The sequence below is a fragment of the Mustela lutreola genome, chromosome 3 (assembly GCF_030435805.1).
Source record: "Mustela lutreola isolate mMusLut2 chromosome 3, mMusLut2.pri, whole genome shotgun sequence".
In the NCBI taxonomy this organism is placed as follows: Eukaryota; Metazoa; Chordata; class Mammalia; order Carnivora; family Mustelidae; genus Mustela; species Mustela lutreola.
Window position 1 is genome coordinate 164,859,015 of NC_081292.1, and position 18,749 is coordinate 164,877,763.

The 18,749-nt window shown below is 59.1% G+C and overlaps 2 protein-coding genes across 12 annotated transcripts in view; both read right to left on the reverse strand.

The window, feature by feature from the left end:
* The window catches only part of SNED1 (sushi, nidogen and EGF like domains 1), an 81,912-nt gene extending 79,784 nt beyond the window's left edge, over nucleotides 1-2,128 (reverse strand). For all 8 annotated transcript variants that reach the window (XM_059167444.1, XM_059167449.1, XM_059167448.1 and 5 more), the window contains exon 1: nucleotides 1,496-2,128. In XM_059167444.1, the coding sequence (XP_059023427.1) occupies nucleotides 1,496-1,708 (213 nt within the window). In that variant the 5' untranslated portion in view covers nucleotides 1,709-2,128. The remainder of the gene's footprint in view (nucleotides 1-1,495) is intronic.
* Nucleotides 2,129-7,228: 5,100 nt separating this feature from the next.
* CROCC2 (ciliary rootlet coiled-coil, rootletin family member 2) overlaps nucleotides 7,229-18,749 on the reverse strand; it is a 60,831-nt gene continuing 49,310 nt past the window's right edge. For 3 of the 4 annotated variants that reach the window (XM_059167462.1, XM_059167464.1, XM_059167461.1), the window contains 4 exons: nucleotides 14,571-14,720; nucleotides 14,389-14,467; nucleotides 10,783-10,893; nucleotides 7,229-9,115 (listed from right to left, as the gene is read on the reverse strand). In XM_059167462.1, the coding sequence (XP_059023445.1) occupies nucleotides 8,982-9,115; nucleotides 10,783-10,893; nucleotides 14,389-14,467; nucleotides 14,571-14,720 (474 nt within the window). In that variant the 3' untranslated portion in view covers nucleotides 7,229-8,981. The remainder of the gene's footprint in view (nucleotides 9,116-10,782; nucleotides 10,894-14,388; nucleotides 14,468-14,570; nucleotides 14,721-18,749) is intronic. The other variant, XM_059167463.1, reaches the window with a different exon arrangement.

Consider the following 18,749-nt stretch of genomic DNA (forward strand, 5'->3'; position numbering starts at 1 on the left):
AATATTTTCACCTGCGACTTTGATGGGAAGGCTGAGCCTGGCCCAGATGTTTATGGTACATTTTGATAGTGTTCTGTGAGAATAGTATCCCCAGCTCTCCCACAGCTAAGAGTCAAGGGCCTCATCTGGCCCCTGCAGATGCTGAGCACGACTCTGCACTGTCCACCATGTACCACTGCAAGTTCATCCTGTCCCGGGGGACCCTCAGCAGAGTGACTTCTACACAGAGAATGTGTGCCCCTCCCACCACTGCCATCAGCAAATGCTGCTGCCCAGGTGCGGAAGCCTTCCTGCACAGGTGCAGGGAGAGGCTGCTGCCAGGCTGTGCTGTGGCTGCTGGTGGAGGGAGAGCATGACATTGGCGGAGGCCACTGGGACAGAGCTGGGTGAGGATGTCCATAGTGCAAAAGATGTGAGTGGGGGTGGGGGTGGCCTTGAAGGTGGTGGGGAGGAGAGAGCTGATGGAACAGGTGGCTGCGCAGACAGGGGTATGCAGAGGGTGGTGCTCGTGTGGGTGGATGGCAGGGCAGACGGTGGCAGTGGTATTGAAAGTGGCTGAGGCCATGGCTGGTGTGACAGTGTTGGAGGTAATGGGAAGTACCATCAGGCTGGCCCAATACTTTTCTAGCCTTGATTCAGAGGATAGTGGGTGCCAGTGCCCAGGGGTCCTCATAGTAAAGGCACCAAGCAGGGATGAGTTGTAATGTTTCATGCCCTCTGTGGCCCAGGGTCCCTCCCTGGGAGCAGCACACAGAACCAGCCCTCCAGCCTCGTCCTTCAGCCGGAGCAGCTCCTGCTCTCCTGAGTCCCTAGCTTCCTCTCCAAGTCCTGTTTGGGACCTATGGGTCTGAGTGACCAGCTCCTGGACTCAGGACCAAGGGAGAAAGGGAGACAACGGCCAGAGGAGACACTGCCCCCAGCTGCTGCGAGACACAGGAGGTGGTCTGCAGAGAAGCAGGCCCTGCCCTGATTGCTGGGCATGGGTCCCAGATTCCTGGCAGTGGGCCTCAGGTGTCAACTCAGGGCGGGGCCTGACCAGGAGAGAGGGTGAGGCCGTCTCAGGCCCAGTGAGGAACTGAAAGAGTCGGGTGCCTCACTCGGGAAACTGAGGCCCCAGGAAGCACGTGGCTACTGCCACACTTAGGTGTCTGAAAGAAGCAGGACAGGGCCGGACTCCCCCCACCGTGCTGGGGACCAGTCGCTGGGCAGATGCGATCTGCGCGGGGTGCCCAAGCTCCTGGCGGGTGAGGCCGGGCCGGGGCTCGCCACGCTCCCCTCGCCCAGGTGGCCCGACTGCAGTTCGAACCCCACCCCCGCCCGCCTCTCCCGCGGGCCGCTGTCCGGCCTTGGCCGCCGGAGGGAGGAAGCGCTGTCCTCATTCCACCTCTGGCCGCCGTGGTGCCAAGTTGCTGGCGGCGGCGGCGGGAGTCGCGGCGGCGGGCAGCGGCGGGGCGCAGCGCCCTCCCCGGCACCCCCGCGGCTCGAGGTTACTCACGTAGAGTCCGGAGTGTTCGGCGCCGAAGAACGGGAAGGGCACGGAGAGCGGCTGCAGACCCGAGCCGCCGTCGTCCTGCTTGGGGGTGACAGCGTCGCCGCGCTCCGCGCCGAAAGGGTAGAAGTCGGCGAGGGCCACCGCGCCGCGAACCCCGCGCACGCCTAGCCCCAGGGCCGCGGCCAAGAGCAGCGCCCAGGCGGCGCCGCGCTGCATCGCCGAGGATGGGCGGCCGGGACGCAGCTGAGCACAGCGGGGCTGGAGCGGGGGCGCAGCGAGGACAGCGCGGGGACAGAGCGGGGACGCAGCGGGAACGCAGCGGGGCCGGAGCGGGGACGCAGCGGGGATAGCGCGGGGGCGCAGCGGGGACCGCGCGGCGACAGAGCGGGGACGCAGAGGGGACAGCGCGGGGACGCAGCGAGTACAGCGCGGGGGCGCAGCGGGGGCGCAGCGGGGGCGCAGCGGGGACGGACGGCTTGGCAGCTTGTGCCGGGCCGGAGCCGGCGGAGCCGGGCGGAGTGCGAGGAGCGCGGCGCGCGGCGCGCAGTCGGTGGGGTTCCGCGCGCTCCGCGGAGCTGCGCTCAGGTCGCGGCTCCGCGAAGGAAGGCGCAGTGCGGGACCGCGCTCAGGGCCGGCCCCGCCCCAGGGGCCGCGATTTAAATATCCAGCCGGGCGGTCACTGGACCTGGGCGGGGACTGGGCGGGGTCATGCAAATAACACCGCTCTTAAAGCGCCAGGCCTCTGGGAGGGTGGGGCGCCCGCGCTGGCTTTGAGGCGCAGCTCTCTGGTTCTCGGCAAAAGCTTTGCCTAGGTGAGAGCTTCGCCGACCAGCGTCCTGTGGCGGGGATCATCCTCCTCCTCCGTGGGTCCACAGTCGCCAGACTAGGGCGGGCCCAATGGAAGCACCTTGCCCAAACAGCAATTCTGAGACACACCCTAAATCCTACCTGAGATGTTAAGTCTGGGTCTCTGTCCTGCTAGGGGACCCTGTCACCCCCTGCAGACAGTGGTCAGTTGGGGCCACTCTGGCTTAACAGTGCCTGGTTACCCTTGTGGAAGTGGCTAGAGGCCAGCCCCCTGCAGCTCCCAAACTCTGGGCCTGTGGACACTTACTTGCTCCTGGCCCTGGAGGTGAGGTTTCCCTCTGTTTTTGCGAGGGCCCCAGGCCTGGGGGACTTCAGGGCATTAGACAAGGTGTTTGTGCCCTGCACAGCCACATCAGGAGAAATTCCTGGGGAGGTTTCCCAACTGGTTCAGGATCCTAAGGGAACCTCACGGCAAGAGACTCTTCAGCAGACTCCTGGGTTTAGTGGCTGTCAGTGGGGAAGACAGGTCCACGTGGGCCTGGGGGCAAGTGGATAGATGCTCTTGGGCTTGGTGGATGGAGCCCACAGCCCAGATTCCATGTTCCAAGTTCGTGGCCATCCCAGCTCTTCTTCTTCCCCTGGAACCACTGACCTCACACCTTGTTCTGAACATTTGTCCCTCCTCAGGCTCAGTGCAGGACCCTCTCCCATCCTCCCTGCCCTCAGAATCTGGCGTTGGGAGATGTGTGACTGTGAGCCAAGCCCGAAGCGCCTGAAGACAACGGGGACCCACCAAGAATAAGTGGAAAGAGCCAGCACTACCACTAAATTTCTGGGAGCTTTTATGTCTGGCTCTGTATTTTTCTGTGTGTCCTAGAATGTCTTCAGTGAGCAACTGTTGTTTTGCAGTTAGCCAGGAACATTAGTGTGACTTTGAAGAAACAGTGGACAGGTCCTCAGAGTGTGACGGTTTGACTCTGCGGGTTACAGATGTAGGCTAGAATCAGGGAAGAATTTAAGGAGGCACCACCCAGAGAACAAGGTCCCCCCAAACTGCTCCCTAGTTCCACTGAGCTCGGCTGCGAGAGGGCCAGCCCTGAGCCCAGGCTCCTGCCTTGGGGACGCCCCAGGACAGCAGGACAACTGTATGCTTCCAATGAAGGATAAGAAAGATCAAGGCCTCCCTTGGGTGGCCTTGGAGGACAAAAGTCAGAAATGACATCTGATGGCCAGGGCTGTGCGGGGAAAAGAATCCCAAGTTCACATGGCTCTCTGCAGGAACCCAGGGAGGAAGGGCACGTTCCCACTTGCTCATGTTCGCTTAGTCACACACACACACGCATGCACACTCTCACACACATGGACACGACACTCAAACACCCACACACCCACACTCCATCACAACTGCTCACACACACCTGCTCACAGACCCAGCAGCTGCCCACCTGCCCACGGGCACCTCTTCTGCTCCCCCTCCTGAGCACACGCGTCCAGGGAACCTAGTCAAGACCCATTTCTGGGCTAGACTTGGGGGGAGGAGGGCTGTTCCAGAGCCCAGCTAGATGGGCTGGGGATACAGTGCCCACTAGATGCATTCAGAAAAGGACTGTTTCTTCAGACATGGTGGCAGTGGTTGCCCTAGACAAGGGGTCCCAACCAGGCCACACAAGCATGTCCCCTGGGTGGCTTGGTGAGGCCATGCTTAGGCCTGGGCACCACCCCAGAGAGCAGGTGCCTGTAGCTCCAGGTCGGAGCCAGCCACAGGCAGACCCTTGGGTCGTGGTCCCCAGTGAGGTCTTATCTACCTGGGGCCCATGCCTGGCTGTCTGGGCCAATTTGTACCTGGTCTGGGGGGTTAACATGAGGCCCCACCACTGCAGGACAGTACATTAAAAAAAAAAAAAAAAACCCAAAACAACCAAAACCCAAAACAAAACGAATTCCCCACCCAGCCCCAATAACTCCACAGGCAAAAAAAAGGGAAAAAAAATTTTTTTTCAGGTGCTAAAAATATTATCAGGAAATACTTTTCAGCAATGTGCTGTTTTAGGTTCCCCTCTGGACTCAAGGGCGCCTTTGTCTCTGCCACAGAAAGTCCACATTTATCAAAACCAAAGTCGTTTTTATCAAGCAGGCTCATGTTCCTGCGGCCAGGAAATCTGAGCCTCCCCAACAGGCCTGTGACAGCTTAGTTCAGGGCCTGGGTATGTGTGCAATTTCAATGGGGGAGCCCTCGAGCCGACCCTGGGATACCTCAGGACTAGGGGCTCCATACAGGGCAAGGTAGGGAGTGTCCTTCCCCAGAACGCACCTGGTGGGGTCCCTGCAGGGCTGGGGTCAGGGACCCTGGGTGGGGCTGCGTGTGGGGCGGGGCTGCATGTGGGGCGGGGCTGCATGTGGGGCGGGGCTGCATGTGGGGCGGGGCTGCATGTGGGGCGGGGCTGCATGTGGGGCGGGGCTGCATGTGGGGCGGGGCTGCATGTGGGGCGGGGCTGCATGTGGGGCGGAGCCTGATGGTCTGCCCCTCCCATAGCTCCCTCTCCAGGAGTTCCCAGACCTATGTGAAACAAGAAACACATAACCCTAACCCCAGGTAACCCCCGTCCCCAGCAGCTCCGGGAACAAGGCTAGGAGGTTCTAGGGCCATTGGGTCCAGCTCTCGTGGAAGCCCGCCCGGCCTTGTTATTACACGGTGAGGCTGGATGGGGTCTTGGCACAGCTGGTCCACTGAGGCAGAGACGGGCACACCTAGCTCGGGATGACAGCATTCCTCACACGAAGGGACTGTCCTTGAGTCCTGGGCCCACTCGGCTTCTGCCCTAATGTGCAGCAAGGAGGAACGGCCTCCATGGAGCCCCCACGCAGCTGGACACCCACAACGGGATGGCCGCTATTGGTCTTAGGGAAATGACCAGAACAGGCTTCCACATTTACTCCCTGGGATGTTCACTGCTGCTTCATTTGGTCAAACAACAGAGAGGAATTAGAAACACTTTGAGCCAGAGAATCGCAGGGACAGGCCAAAAATGGTTACAGGTTGGCTCAGGTTGGGGCTCTGTCTTCGGGTGATGAGAGACCGCTGGGTGCGGGTAGGGCCCTGCAGCCTCACCCTCCTGCCCCTGGCGCAGGGGCAAAGCCTCCACTTCCAGACTGTGCTGCAGCCTCCAGGGACAGCCGCCACAGGAGGGCTCCTGTGGGGCCCAGGGACTGGCTTTTTGCTGGGAGGTTCGGCGCAGCAGGTGAAATCATGCTTCGGTGGCATTTTTAATGGTATGGGACAAAGCTCAGAGTAAAACGTTGACTACCAGTCTTTCGAAAGAGTATTCGTTGCAGCGTCTACTGTCTTTGGCCCCCCAGCCACCGGCCTGTACATGTGCCAGTAGAAAGAACTCAAATTTTAGGATCTGCACTGATGGCTTATGGGTGGTGGTTTTCTTATTATATGTTTTTTGTAAAATTTTTATTTGCGGGGCACCCGGGTGGCTCACTTGGTTGGACCTTCTCCTCAGGTCATGATTTCAGGGTCCTGGGATCAGCCCCATATTGGGCTTCCTGCTTTCCTGCTCAGTAGGTGGGCGGGGGGGGGGGGGCTGCTTCTCCCTCTGCCACGCCCCCTTCGTGTGTTTTCTCACACTCTCTCTGACAAATAAATAAAATCTTCAAAAAAATTTTTTATTTGCAGTTATTTAAAAAATATGAATGTTTTAGAGGCCGGAATATCAGTGACCCTGATTCCAGCTGGCCTCCTTGGTCCTGTGGCCCATTTCCTGCTCCAGCTGTGGTGGGAGGCTCTGCCTCCCTCAAAGGCCGGGATTTGTCCCCTCAGGGTGCCCCCTCACCCTTTCCTGCTTGCTCTGTGCCATGGGAATCATGACCTTCCTTGGGCCCCCAGAGTGGCGCTTTCTCTGTGGCTCTCCGGCTCCCCCCACTCCGTCTGCCCCCACCATGCTGTGGGCACTGGGCCTGTTCGCTGACTCCTGAGAAGGCTGTTGCCCCAGATGCCTGGCGGTGCCCCCGTGAGAGCTATGGTGTGCTGGTGCCGCCCCCCATTGCCGAGAGCTCTTGATGATGCCGATCTGGGCCATACTTCACAGAGGATTCCCCATGCCGCTGTGGGGTGGAGTTGCTCCATTTGACGGGACTGAGGCCAGAGAGCCCGTCCAGGATCACACAGCTGCAGGGGGTGGAGCTAGGATTGGTCCAGGGCTGATGACCCCCAGACGGATACTGGGGCTGCTGGGCTCTTTCAGGCTGGAGGCCTCCACACACCTCGGCCAAGGAAGAAGCTGGGAGCCTTTCCCCTCAGCATCCAGGGAGGGCATGAACAGCCATCCAGCCCTGGTTCCCGTGCGCTCTGCCTGGCCCCTGCCCCAGGATCTCACCTCCAGGAGGGTGGGGTGGATGGTGCGTGTGAGGACAGGAGGAGGCCCAGCCAGGCTCCAGCACCCCAGGCACTGGGCCTCACCTTGCTTGGTGTCCCCAGCCTGTCTCTGTCCTCCAGCAACAGGACGCTGGGCCTGCAGCCTCACTGGCCACATGGGTGTGGGGCCTCTGGGCATCACCTGGCCTCTTGCTGACTGTCCTGTGGCCTTGGTCCAGAAGCAAAGCCTTGTGGAGTCCCCATCTCCTCATGTGTCAGCTGGTGCTCCAGGGAGATGCTGGGGAAACAGAGCCTGGTTCCTGGTTCCACGGGAATTTTCAGTGTCCTACTATTGGGAGGCTTAAGAAAACACCAATTTACTTCCATTAGGAAAATCTTTTTTTCCCCAAGCATATGACTTTATGTTGAATAAATAGAAATAACATCTCTTACATGGATTGAACTATTCATTAAAATATGCAGATCTTGGAGGTCTCACAGGTGCTTTGAACATCCCTCCTGTGCATGTGGGGAGAGCATGGACTTCGCCATAGAGAATTCCAGTCGGGTTATGGGGAGCTTTCATTTTATTTATTTTTTAATATTTTAAAAACATTTTATTTATTTATTTGACAGAGACACAGTGAGAGAGGGAATACAAGCAGGGGGAGTGGGAGAGGGAGAAGCAGGCTCCATGCGGAGCAGGGAGCCTGATGTGGGGCTCATCCCATGACCCGGGGATCACAACCTAAGCAGAAGGCGGATGCCCAACGACTGAACCCCCAGGTGCCCCAAGGGAAGCCTCCTTTTTAATACCGGGGAGCCACCCTGACCCATCTGGTGTCTGCAATGCACCTCCCTCTCACCCATGAGCATCTTTGTAGCTCTTCTGGGCTGGGAGCTATGGTCCAGAGAGACGACGCATGTGACAGCTGTGGGTGCCACAGGCAGGCAGAGAGGAAAGTGCCCCCACACACCTGCATCTCCAGCCTCTTGTCCCTTCCTCACACCCCCATCCCTTGGGTCCTTCTGCTGGGGGTGGGGGCTTGGGGGTCCATCTGCTACCTGAGGGCCGCCCCTTCCCTCTCATGGCCCCACTCTTGCCCATTCTGCAGAACACTCTCCAGCAGTCAGTGTGCGGCCGCCTGCTCCCCTCCCCCACCTGTGATCCACCCTGATGGGTGAGTATCACATGCAGATACCAGTGCTAAAACCTTCTTTGCCCACAGTGGCCATTGTTAATTGTCCCCCAGCTCCTCCCCTCTGAGCCTGAGCTGAACTTCAGAATCCTTTTCAACCCAATCCCCAATAATCAGGCAGAGCAGAGAGCAGACCGAAGCCTGTTGCCAGTCTCTCTCCAGCCACTGCTTTTGTACCCTTTATGCCCCGTGGTAACTCCATCCCTGTGTTCACGCAGAAAGCAAAGCCCGACCAGCAGCCTGCTTTAAGCTTGAGGTCAACCTGGCAACAGACAGCTGGTGATGGCCCATCTGGGCCACGGCTACAAAGCCCGAACTCCCTTGGCTGTGCCCACGCCCCGGAGGGCAGCCAGCACCTGTGGCTGCAGACCCCACTGCCCAGCCGTGGCCCCACATCCTCTATGAGAGAAGCCGCTGGGACCAGTGTGAATGGGGCAATGAGTGAAAATGCCAACAGGCCACTCCACAGAGGATCAAGATGGCTGCCTCGGTCTCCCAGCAAGTAGGGCTGGGTTCCCACAAGAATTTTCCCAGAGTTTATAGGCTGGAAAAGTGGGAGGCTCTGTAACAGCCTGAACTCTCACAGGCTGGGGCTTCTCGTGGCCCGTGAGTCACGGGGACTGGCTTCTGAGTCATTTCCAGCCACCTGCCGCTGGGTCGGGCCTGCTGTTCCTGGATATAGAAGGTCCCGTGGCCTCTGGATGTGGGGAAGTGGTGGCTGGGCCTCGCAGGACATTATGTTTTTGGCTCCAGTTGGTGGAAATACTTTCCATGTGTTTCCCCGTGTTTATAGAGCCAAGGGCACGGAATGCAGCCTATGGCCACGGAGGCCGGCCTGCCGGGGCCTGGCTCCCAGGGTTGGCCCAGACCAGTGTGTCCGAGCAGAAGCAGGGCCAGACAGGTGCGGGCTATGGGTGGCTCCCTGCGGCGGAGGACTGTCCTGGAGCACAGTGTCCTGTGGGCCAGGAGGAGCGCTATGCTGGGGGAGCGGCAGAGCGTTGGTGACACAGGCCCCCTGGGGCGGGAGTGGTGGGCTCGGGGCTGGGGCTGCCTGCACCACACTCTGTGAATAGTACGAGGCCCTGGTTTTCCTGGAGGGAGCTTCGAGGGGCCTGACTGCCCATCATGGCTGTGGTGGGCAGGCTGCCTGGGGCCATTCTGCAGCCGGGCTCACTTTCTGGCCCAGGCGGCCTGGCTGAGGCGGGCTTGTTGACGCCGAGGCACCTCCTGGTCCAGCTGCTTCTTCAGACTGGCCACCTGGGGGTGGGACAGGAGCTCAGGTGCGGGGGCAGGCCCAGCTGGCAGGGCCCCCAAGCACGGGGTTTTGCGGAGCTCTGTGGCTCCTGAGGAGAGGAGCCATGTGTGGGAGAGAAACATTGGATGGTGGACAGGCTCACCAGCTGCTAGACAGGGACAACGCCCAAGTGTGCGGGTCCTCAGGACAGAGGCAGTTGTGTGCAGTGGACAAAACCTCTTCCCTTCGGGCCATGAAAGTACTCAGAATGATAAGGAAATTCCTGTTCCTTGGCTTCTTGGTTTGGGACATGGGCTCGTGGGTTCAGGACACTAATTTGGGGGTGACACTGGGTGTCACTTTACTTTTCTGGGTCTCAGTTCCCTCAGGTGTCAAATAAGGGTTTTGACCCCATGGCTCTGAGGTCTCTGATGGCTCAGGGCCTGAGGGTCAGCTCCAGCAGGTGCGTGTGGGGGGTTGGGGAGACAGAGTAGGTCCATGCCCAAGGCCACATACACCACTGTTCTTGCCTCCTGACTCTGACCTCTGATCCAGGAACTGTCATCACTACTCACCTTAAGGGCACAGAGAAGGTGGCGACCTGTCCCGGGATCCTCGCTCTGGCCCTCGGTGAGCCGTGGGAGTGACGGGATGGAAGGGTGAGAGTCCCAGGGTTGGCTGGATCCCCCAGTGGCGGTTTGGGATCCCGCTGCTGGAGGGCCTTCGGCTGGGGATGCTGGCCCATCTGCACCCCTTCCTCCACCTGGACACGGAGGTCTGGGCCCATGTACTCCTCCAGGCCTGTCACTGGCTATGGGTGGGTGGGGGTCCCAGCACCACAGGGCCTATGTAGCCTGCAGCCAGACCCCAGGATGTGGCTTGGCCTCTGGGGCCAGGTCTTGCTGCTGCTGGGCTGCCAGCTCCCAGAGCCGTGGGTCTCAGGCCGGTTCCCGCTCCACTCTCTGGACCTGCTGCCCTCCTATCAGAGTGTTGCACGGAGTCTCCCCAGGCAGGTGTCCTGCCTTCCCCTTGGGGCTGCTAGCCCTTCCTCCAGCCCCCAGCTGGCTGCACTACCGTCTGCAGGGCACAGGCCCCAACCTGGCACTGGCAAGCAGGTCTAGAGGTGAGCACATGTTCACACTCCGGGGTTTTAATGGCATCCTAGTTTCTGCCTGGCTGGACCGGTGGGTCCTGCTGGTGTCACAGGCCGACTCTCTCCCCTTGCTCCTCTTGCCCAGTCATTGTGCAGAGGGAGGGGGTCTGCCCAGCAGGGGCAGATGCCCCCAGCATGCAGAGGGGCAGCCCCAGGACTTGCCCACAGGTCTGCCCTGACCCTGTGTTTCACGTGCTCTTCTGGTCTATGCCTCACTCACGAGGTCCCCTGACCATGCTCCCAATCCCATGGGGCCTCGGAGAGAAGACCAGGAGGGGTCCCTCGAGCCCCCGCTGCTGGTTCCTCCTCTGCCTATGACTTGAGCTGTGACCCTGGTAGACCCCATTGTCGTCTGGGGCTATGTCTTCTCATCTCTGTGGTATAGGAACGGTCCAGCCTGTTCTTCCCATCTGCATAGGCAAGTTTGTGGGGTGGTGGTGGTGTGCAGCACTCTTCTGAGACCCAGACACTCCTGGACTCCCCATCCTCTCCCCCGTCCCCAGGCTGGAGTGCAGGAAGATACTCTGGCCCGCTAACCTGCAGCTGCTGGTTCGGCCTCAGGGCCCTGTCCCTGTCCTGCCTCGGTCGTTCCTTCTTGGCTCCTGGCCGGGCTGTGTCCCCTTCCTTCCTCAGTGTGTTCTGCTCCATCTGCAAGAGCCCAGATAGCAGAGCTTGCGGTGGCCTCCTGGCAGGTGTGTGGGGTCAGGCCAGCCTTCACTGTGGGGATAACATACAGGGCTCTGGAAAGGGCTCTGTGTCTCCTGAGAGCAGGCTGGGGAGGGGAAAGGTCCTGCACCGGGGAGAGGGCTGAAGAAGGAGAACAGGGTGGCCTCCTGCGCCTGGCAAGGTGCAGCCCCCACCCCCCGCATCCCCTGCCCCACGGAGCCTCAGTCCCCTGCACTCAGGTTCCCCCAGCCAGCTCCCAGGCCCTGGACACACTGATCCTGTCCCAGCAAGCCTGTGTGCCCACCATCTGTCTTCCCTGGAGGTGCAGTTTGCCCACGCAGAACCCCCTCTTGGTGACCCTCCCCCTACGCCAGGCCCAGGGCCCCGGGGTTAAATATCATATGGAGGAGGAGGCAGACACTTCCAATGGGAAGGCTCGTAGGGGCTCCTTTTGTCTGTGGCAGGTGATCCTCGTGGAGGAAGAACTGCCGCCCCAGGTCATGCCTTGTGGGTGCCTGACATGGACGGTCTCGTCCCCGGAAGTCCCTGGGTGGGCAAAAGGCCAGTCCGCAGCTGGGGTAGGATCAGAACCCAGTGCCTGCTCTATGAACCAGGCCCCCTCCACTACCCTGCTATGGCCGCCCTGTGGGTCCCTGTGCGGGGTAGGGGTGGGGTGTCTCCGAGGGCCTCCAGGCTGGCCCTCCCTTCTGTGTCCTCCTGACCCATGCTTCTGCCCTGGGGGCTGGTCCCGCAGAGCATGGGAGACCTGGTGGCCTGGCCCACTGGGAAAGTTTGCGGTCAGTGATAGGAGGGTAGCGTCACAAAAATAAGGACTCCTTTCTTCTTCAGCTGTCAGAAAAACAAAGAGTCCACTTCCACTGAAAAGGGAAGTCCTGTTTCTTTAAAAATCCAGCTACGCTCCTGGAATCATATGTTAAAAAGAGAAAAGTGAAATCCAAAATAAATAAACGGCCACATCCGGGTTTCCCCTCCTGAGACACCAATAAAGGGTTTATGGGTTTGGGGGCCCCTCACAGCTGACCTCCTGGAACTCATTAGCTGTTCCTCCCCTCCCCGACCTGGGCTGCAGGGGCCCCCCAGCTGGCTCTGGTGCCCTGGGCAATACCACTGTGGCCAGGCCACTGCTCCCAGCAAAGGCCATGGAGGCTCCTTCAGCCCAGCGGCTCAGCGGCTGGCCCGCCCTCCAGGACAAGCAGGATTCCTGGGACTACAGGGGCTGGCCAACCTTCATTCCTGGGAGGGCAGGTGGCTCTGCAGGGACAGGCTGGCCAGCAGCTTCCAGTGACTGTCCTGACCTGTAGGCCCGCATCCTGCCCCTGATCCCATTCCCAGGACCTCTGGCCCCACTGCCACCCCACTGAGCTGACCCCATGTCCCGCTTGTCCCTAAGTCCATGTCAGCTGGACAGCGTGTATCCGGTGGCCAGGGCCTGCCCCAGGAGAGATGTTCGTGTGTGCCTGGGAACACATGGACGGGCCGACACTCTCCTGGCGGTTCTGGGCCCACAGTGCCCTCGCCCGGTGGTGCGTGTTGCTCAGTGCTTGTCTGAGAGCTGCCGGAGACCAGGGCCGGAGACTGCACTGGGCCTGGGCTGGCCTTTGAAGGCAGCTGTCATTCTCACAGGGACTTGGCTGCTCCTTACTCGAGAAGCAGCCCTGTCTCCTGACCCTGCTGTGGCTGGTGGCCTGTCTTTCACTCCTCAGTGGTGTCCACGCCTTTTGCTGTATCCTCTGTCCTCCAAAGTCTGCGAGCTTGGGAACCCCAGCACCTGTCATTCATTCCATGGGCTAGCACTCGGTGTGGTGAGGCCACGGCATTCCCTGGCCCAGATGAGAGTGCCTTGCATAAAGCTGGTCTATGCAGGCCTTGGTGAGCAGAGGAAGCAGTGGCCAGCTCCGGGATCTCCCAGTTTCCAGGGGGCCTCTGAGAGACGGTGGCCAGACGCTGCTGCCCGGAGCAGCCATGAGCAAGGAACGCCCTCCCTTCTGGGTCTGGTTCTCTCTACGCAGGTGAGCCCACATTGGCACAGCTCCCCCACATCTTTGCCGGGGCCAGTGCCACGGAACACTGCAGCGCCGCTCCCTGTTCTCCTCCTTTGTGCCCGCTCGTAGGGATTGGCAATGAGGGTCTCTGTCCAGATCCGGCCCAGACATGGTCCTTGAGGCCCCTGGTCATGGTCTGGGTGGTGTCCAGGGCAGCAGGACACGTGCATATCCTCATCTCAGCGAAGCCTTGGGAATGCCACCCTACTCTGGGGACCGCGGCCGAGGCCCTCAGCCACTCCTGACGCTGGGACTACTGCTTTCCCACTTTGTGGATGGGGTCACTGAGCGCCTCAGGCCCCAGGTCGTCAGTCCAGTAAAGGCTGTCTCCAACCTCCCCTATTTCCTCCACATTCCCCACTCTAGTCCCTGTCCTGCCTGTCTCTGGAGCAGGCTTTGAGGACATCAGAATCCCAGGGCCCACAACATGGCTGGTGCCCTCCGTGGCAGGCAGCAGAGGGGGCAGATCTCACACTCACATCCCTGTTCCTGTTTCTGGGGGGCTGAGGCAGCCCTTCCAGGACAAGGGAGCTGCCCCTTGGACGACAGAAAGCCATTTCCTTTCTCTCGGCACCAGGAAAGTGCTCTGGCAAACTCCACCTCCAATTTCAACCTGAATGGCTTCGATTTGGCCTGTTTTGTACATGGAGACCAGATCCATTCACAGCTGGGGACAGTGTGACTGTCAGAATCCCTGGCCAGTGGGCCCCTGGGATGGGCCCTGCCCCTCAGCCTCGCTGCTGTTCCCTTTCTTGCTGCAGGACTGGGGGCCTCTGGTCGCCCTGTCCTACCTTGCCTCGTGTGGAGACTGCTGGGGTGGCAAGAACGGCGTCCCCCTTCACCACGGTGCGTACCCCACCGGTTGCCCTGGTGCAGTCGGTGGGGCCCTGACCGGGGGCCATTTCCAACACGGACAGCAGAACCCTGGGCTCCAGGGGTCGGCAGTGAGCCAGGCCACAAGGCTCCCCGCAGGGCTCTGGCTCAGATACTGGGACAAACCGGGGCCATTTGCTATGACCTGTGGTGCCTCCGCAAGGAAAGCAGAAGTAGCCGGCGTATCACCAACAGGGAGGGAAGTGTTGTGGGTTACCCTCCAGTGCCAGTGCAGCGCCTCCCGCAGCCTGTGGCGGCCGGGACCCCCCAACGGGACGCCCCTTTCCCCGCCCCCCTAGAGCTGCGGGCCCGCCCACCAGCCCCGCGCCCGCGCAGCTCCGCGAGCTCCCCCTGCAGGCGGGCCGGCTCTTGCGCGGCGTCTGCTCTCGCGGGGCGCGCCTCCCTGTGCGCTGCGCCATGCAACCCGCTCTCTCGCCTCAGGCTGCGGCTGCTGAGAGCCTAGGCCTGGCATCCAGGCTCCACTGATGTCTCCCCCTGAGCTGCGCGTCCACAATCATCCCTCTGTCGTAGGGGCGCTTACTGTGGGCAGGCCTCGGGCCTGTGACCCCTCCCGCCTCAGCTTCCGTGTGCTCTGGAGGTTGATGGTTGTCTGGGCGTCTCTGGGTATGAACACCTGCCTCAGGCATCTCCCAGAGCCTCCCTTCAGGCCCCCCAGGCGGGTGATTGCCTAAAGGGAATGCCCTGCCCTCTGGGGTCACTCACCTGTGGCAAGGGCTCCCTCGTGCCCCCTGCCTCCGGGCATCTGTGCTCCAGGCAGGTGACCTGCTCTTCCAGCAGCTTCCCTCTCTGGGCCAGGCCCTGGCCGTGACTTTTGCTTTCATCCAGGGCCCTGTGCAGAACGTCCAGTTGCTCCTAGGGAGAGGAAGGCATAGGGTCTCCTGGAAACATGGCTCCCTGGGAAGGAGAAGCCCAGGGCGTCTGCTTGGGCCACAGGTCACTGGGAAGAGGCAAGAACAGGTCAAATACAACGTGCACCCATCAGGTAGTTTAGGACAGAACTGCGGTGGGGAGGGGGCCGGGGTGCAGGACTTGCTGCGAGGCTCCACTTGGCAGGTCCTTTGCTGCCGCCAGAGTGGCCTCAGAGGACACACCTGGCATCCCCCGCCCCCTGCTTCCAGCCCTTGGAATGAACGTGACAGTCCCCCTGAGCTCATGGAGACTGTGGTGCTCAGCCCCCCTACCCCACTTTCCCCACTTTCTGCCTCTACCAGCTCGTGTTCCCCTCCCCTCGCCCTTCCAACCCTGCCCAGGAATGCTGGCCCAGGACACCTACCCCTGCCCCACAGACACCAATAGCCAGGCCCCTGGGATGGCCACAGCCCCTTCTCCTCCATCCACAGCATTTGTCCCAAATGCTGGCATGACTGTGGCCCTGCTCCTGGAAGAGGTGGTTTCAGAGGAAGGAGGGGAGCGACCCCCTGGCAGACCTCCTGGGTTACCCTCTTGGGCGACCCCATGGGCAGAGTTGGATGTACTTCCTTTGGTCTCATGCTGTAGTACTTTAGAAAATGGACAGTGGGGAGGCCAGTGCTTATGCCTAAAATGGCAGGGTTTCACCCTTCCCTGCGAATTTGGAAACTACCATTTTCTGTCTGTGCACATTTCTAGGAGAAAAGCAGAGTTTTCCTTCAAATATGGCTTAAATATTTCATGGTATTTTAAAGAGGCCCAAACCACTTATGTGAAGCATTGTGCTTCTCTTGTAATGACTCAGCTGTTACGGAATCCAAATTAGCCGTTATAATTGAACGGCGAAACCCTTCATGCACATTGCCCGATGCGCCACGAGTTCTCCTTCCTCCCATGGCTTGGGTTCTGAGTCCTGGTGCTGCTCGAGATGTGGTTTAGGCCAGTGCGCCTGCACACCCAGGTTCAGTCTGAGGGTTCAAGTAGCCACAGGAAAGTGGGAGCTGCAGCCCCATGCAGGTCCTGCCCTCTGGGGGCCCTCGGGCCAGTCCCAGGAGAGCTGGTGCCAGGCAGCGCTCAGATGTAAGGGGAACTTGGTTCCCCCGACTCTAGGCTCCGCCCCGTTTGCCTGCCGGTTTGTCCATCCTGGTGTAAACCCCTTCTGCTTTGACCATTCCAGCCTTATCACCCGCTTTACTGTTGTTTTTCAAAATTTCCATTAAAAATATCAAATGCCTATCCTTCTCCGTATACTTTGCAATCATGGTGCCCTGTTTCCCTCCAAACATACCATTAAAAAAAAAAAAAAAGACAAAACCAAACCAACAGAGCAAAGAACCAACAAACAACCTACAAATCAGGAACATACACACAGATCCAGCCAGAAGCTGATCGAAAGACCCTACTGCCTCAGAGCCTCACGCTCTCCCCAGTAAGATCTGTTGCAGCAGCAGGAAGAGGCACACACGTCATCATTCTTTTAAATAACCCTTGCATTAAGAAGTAAAAATGAAAACTCCTAGAAAACCGGTAAAAAGAAAAAGCATTCATGCCAGAAGTCGGTGGCATGCCCACCATGCTACAGGTGGGGAAAATGGGATAACCTGGAATGCTCTGCTGAGAGACAAAGCCCACACATAAACCTGTCACCTACTCGTTTTAGGAAAGGAGAGAGATCACAACACTATTAATAGAAGCCACAATGAACAACTGTAAGTAAAAATGAGAGGAGAGATAAAGCTGATTCTTTGAAAAGACCAATAAAACAGACAAATGGCTGGTGAGTAGAATTAAGAGAAACAAACAGGAATCTCCAATGGCGTGAAACAGATGTGGCCACAGATACAAATACTGCAGAACCTCGGGTGTCCAACAGTTCCAGCTCCAGGTAGGACTCGATATGAATAAAATGTGGAATAGATAACACACGTGGGGCCTCGACGGTGCAGTTGAAAATAGGAGCAAGAGGCCCGAAGATGGTAAAGGTCGGAGCAGGCAGGGGACGGAGTGACTGCAGGCAAGGGAACGGGAGGGCAGGCCCATCCCATGCACCCTTTCAGGGAAGCTGAGTTGGGCTGGGCAGTGACATAGGTGACAGAAAAAGGTGGAAGGCCCACCAGTTCATTGTATGAAGAGAAAATCATCGGAACACCCAAACTTGAAGAAATTGGACACCCTGCAGGGCTCAGGGCATCACATCCGGCCAGGAGGTCCCTGCCCACCTGTGTGGCCCGCCCTGCCCCATCTGTCAGCCCAGGAGCTGCTGGAACTGGATGGATGCTCGGCTGGGCCCCAGGACCAGGGTTCTGGAGAAGAGGGGGTATGTGAGCAGACCACAGGGTGGCTCTGGACAGTTTGAGTGGCACTAGTGCCACGAGGATCCCGAGAGCCCCTCTCTCCTGGGAAGCTGTAACCCGCCTCCGATGGGGGTGGGACTCCATTGGTCGCCTCTCCCAGGGGCGTCCGTGCCCCCTGCCACACTTGCTTGGAGGCCACCAGCTGCCTGCAGGACCCCCGCGTGGGGTGTGGGGCGTGTGTCCTGATGCTCTGGGCCCGGCTCTGCATGGTTGATCTGTTGAATTCCCAGGGTAGCCCTGGAAACGGGGAGGGGTTTGCTCTCAAACAAGAATCTTACTGTTTGCATAGCACAGCCTACCATTTAATTAGAAAAATATGTTTTTAATCAACTTTCTCTTAACAAACACATTGGCTCATGTGAAACAGGGGAGAACCCAGTCCATGAAAGTGAAAGCAGTCATGTTGGATGCAGACCTTGCTCTAGCCCACGCTGGCAGCCCGGCCACCTGAGTGGCAGAGGGTGGCGGGGGTGGGGAGATGGCCACAGGCTGGAGCCCTGCTTGGATCTGCTGTTGTCAAAAGGGCCTGGGGCCTCTGGGCCTCCAGTGGGTCTGAATTCCCCTCCCACTTGCCCACCTCAACTGCCCGCAGGTTACAAAAGTTGGAAAAAGCTTCCTCAGGGTTGGAGAGCAGAGACTTTGGGGGTTCCCACGACTTGGAGGCAGATGGAATGAAGTGGCCTAGAAATAGGAGAATTACCAGAATTCTAGGAACAACTTGACATAATGCTGGTAGATTTTAGTACCTACACGTCACTGAAAAATGGAGTAAATCCTTAAGGAGAAAAAATCCACAGAGAGATTTGTTCAGAGAAGATCTGAACAACATCCAAGCCATCTGCATCCATGTGAGGAAGCCTCACAAGGCAACCTTGCCAGAACCCCAGGGACGCTGACACAGAGAGAGCCCGGGCTGCAGGGGAGACCTCAAGGCCTCCAGTCCCCTGGCAGGCAAGTGCCGGGGTGGGGGAGGAACCCAGGACACCCCCCACCACAGCCAGCTGTGCCCCTGAGAACAGGGCCTTCACCTCCCAGTCTCTGGAGTGGGAAAGTTCTGGAATCTCTCCGTGCTGCCTCCTTCTCAGTCCTGCCAGCTCCCCATGGACCCCACAACCCCCGGGCTCCTCTTTCTGTCTTTTAGTGTCAGCCTGAAATATCTGGACAGGGACATGTAAAGTCCCAGGTGGGTCCTCCCCACTCCCGAATTGGAACAAGACCAGATCCCCTTCTTTAAAGCCACGCAGAAGGAAAACATCTCGACAGTAGCAACCAACTGTGGCTCAAGAGACAAGTCAATCTGAGGGAGTGAATCTGAGGGTCTTGAATGAAAAGAGAACGGAGTTAATGCAAGAAATGGGAACAGGTATCTGAAGATGTGTACCGAAGACCTCAAGAAGGGGATGCCATGCTGGGAGCCGGAGTGGGAACAATCGAGATGAAAAACACAAGGACCGACCCAGGGTGGTGAGGACAGGGATTGGATAAGACACGGCAGTCAGATCGGCTAACCTGGGTGAAGACTGTGAGTTCTCCGGGACATAGGTGGGGGGTCAGGGACAAGAAGGTGACAGCAGCAAAAGGGCAAGGCCCAGAGAGCAGGGCTGAGCTGCAGGGAATT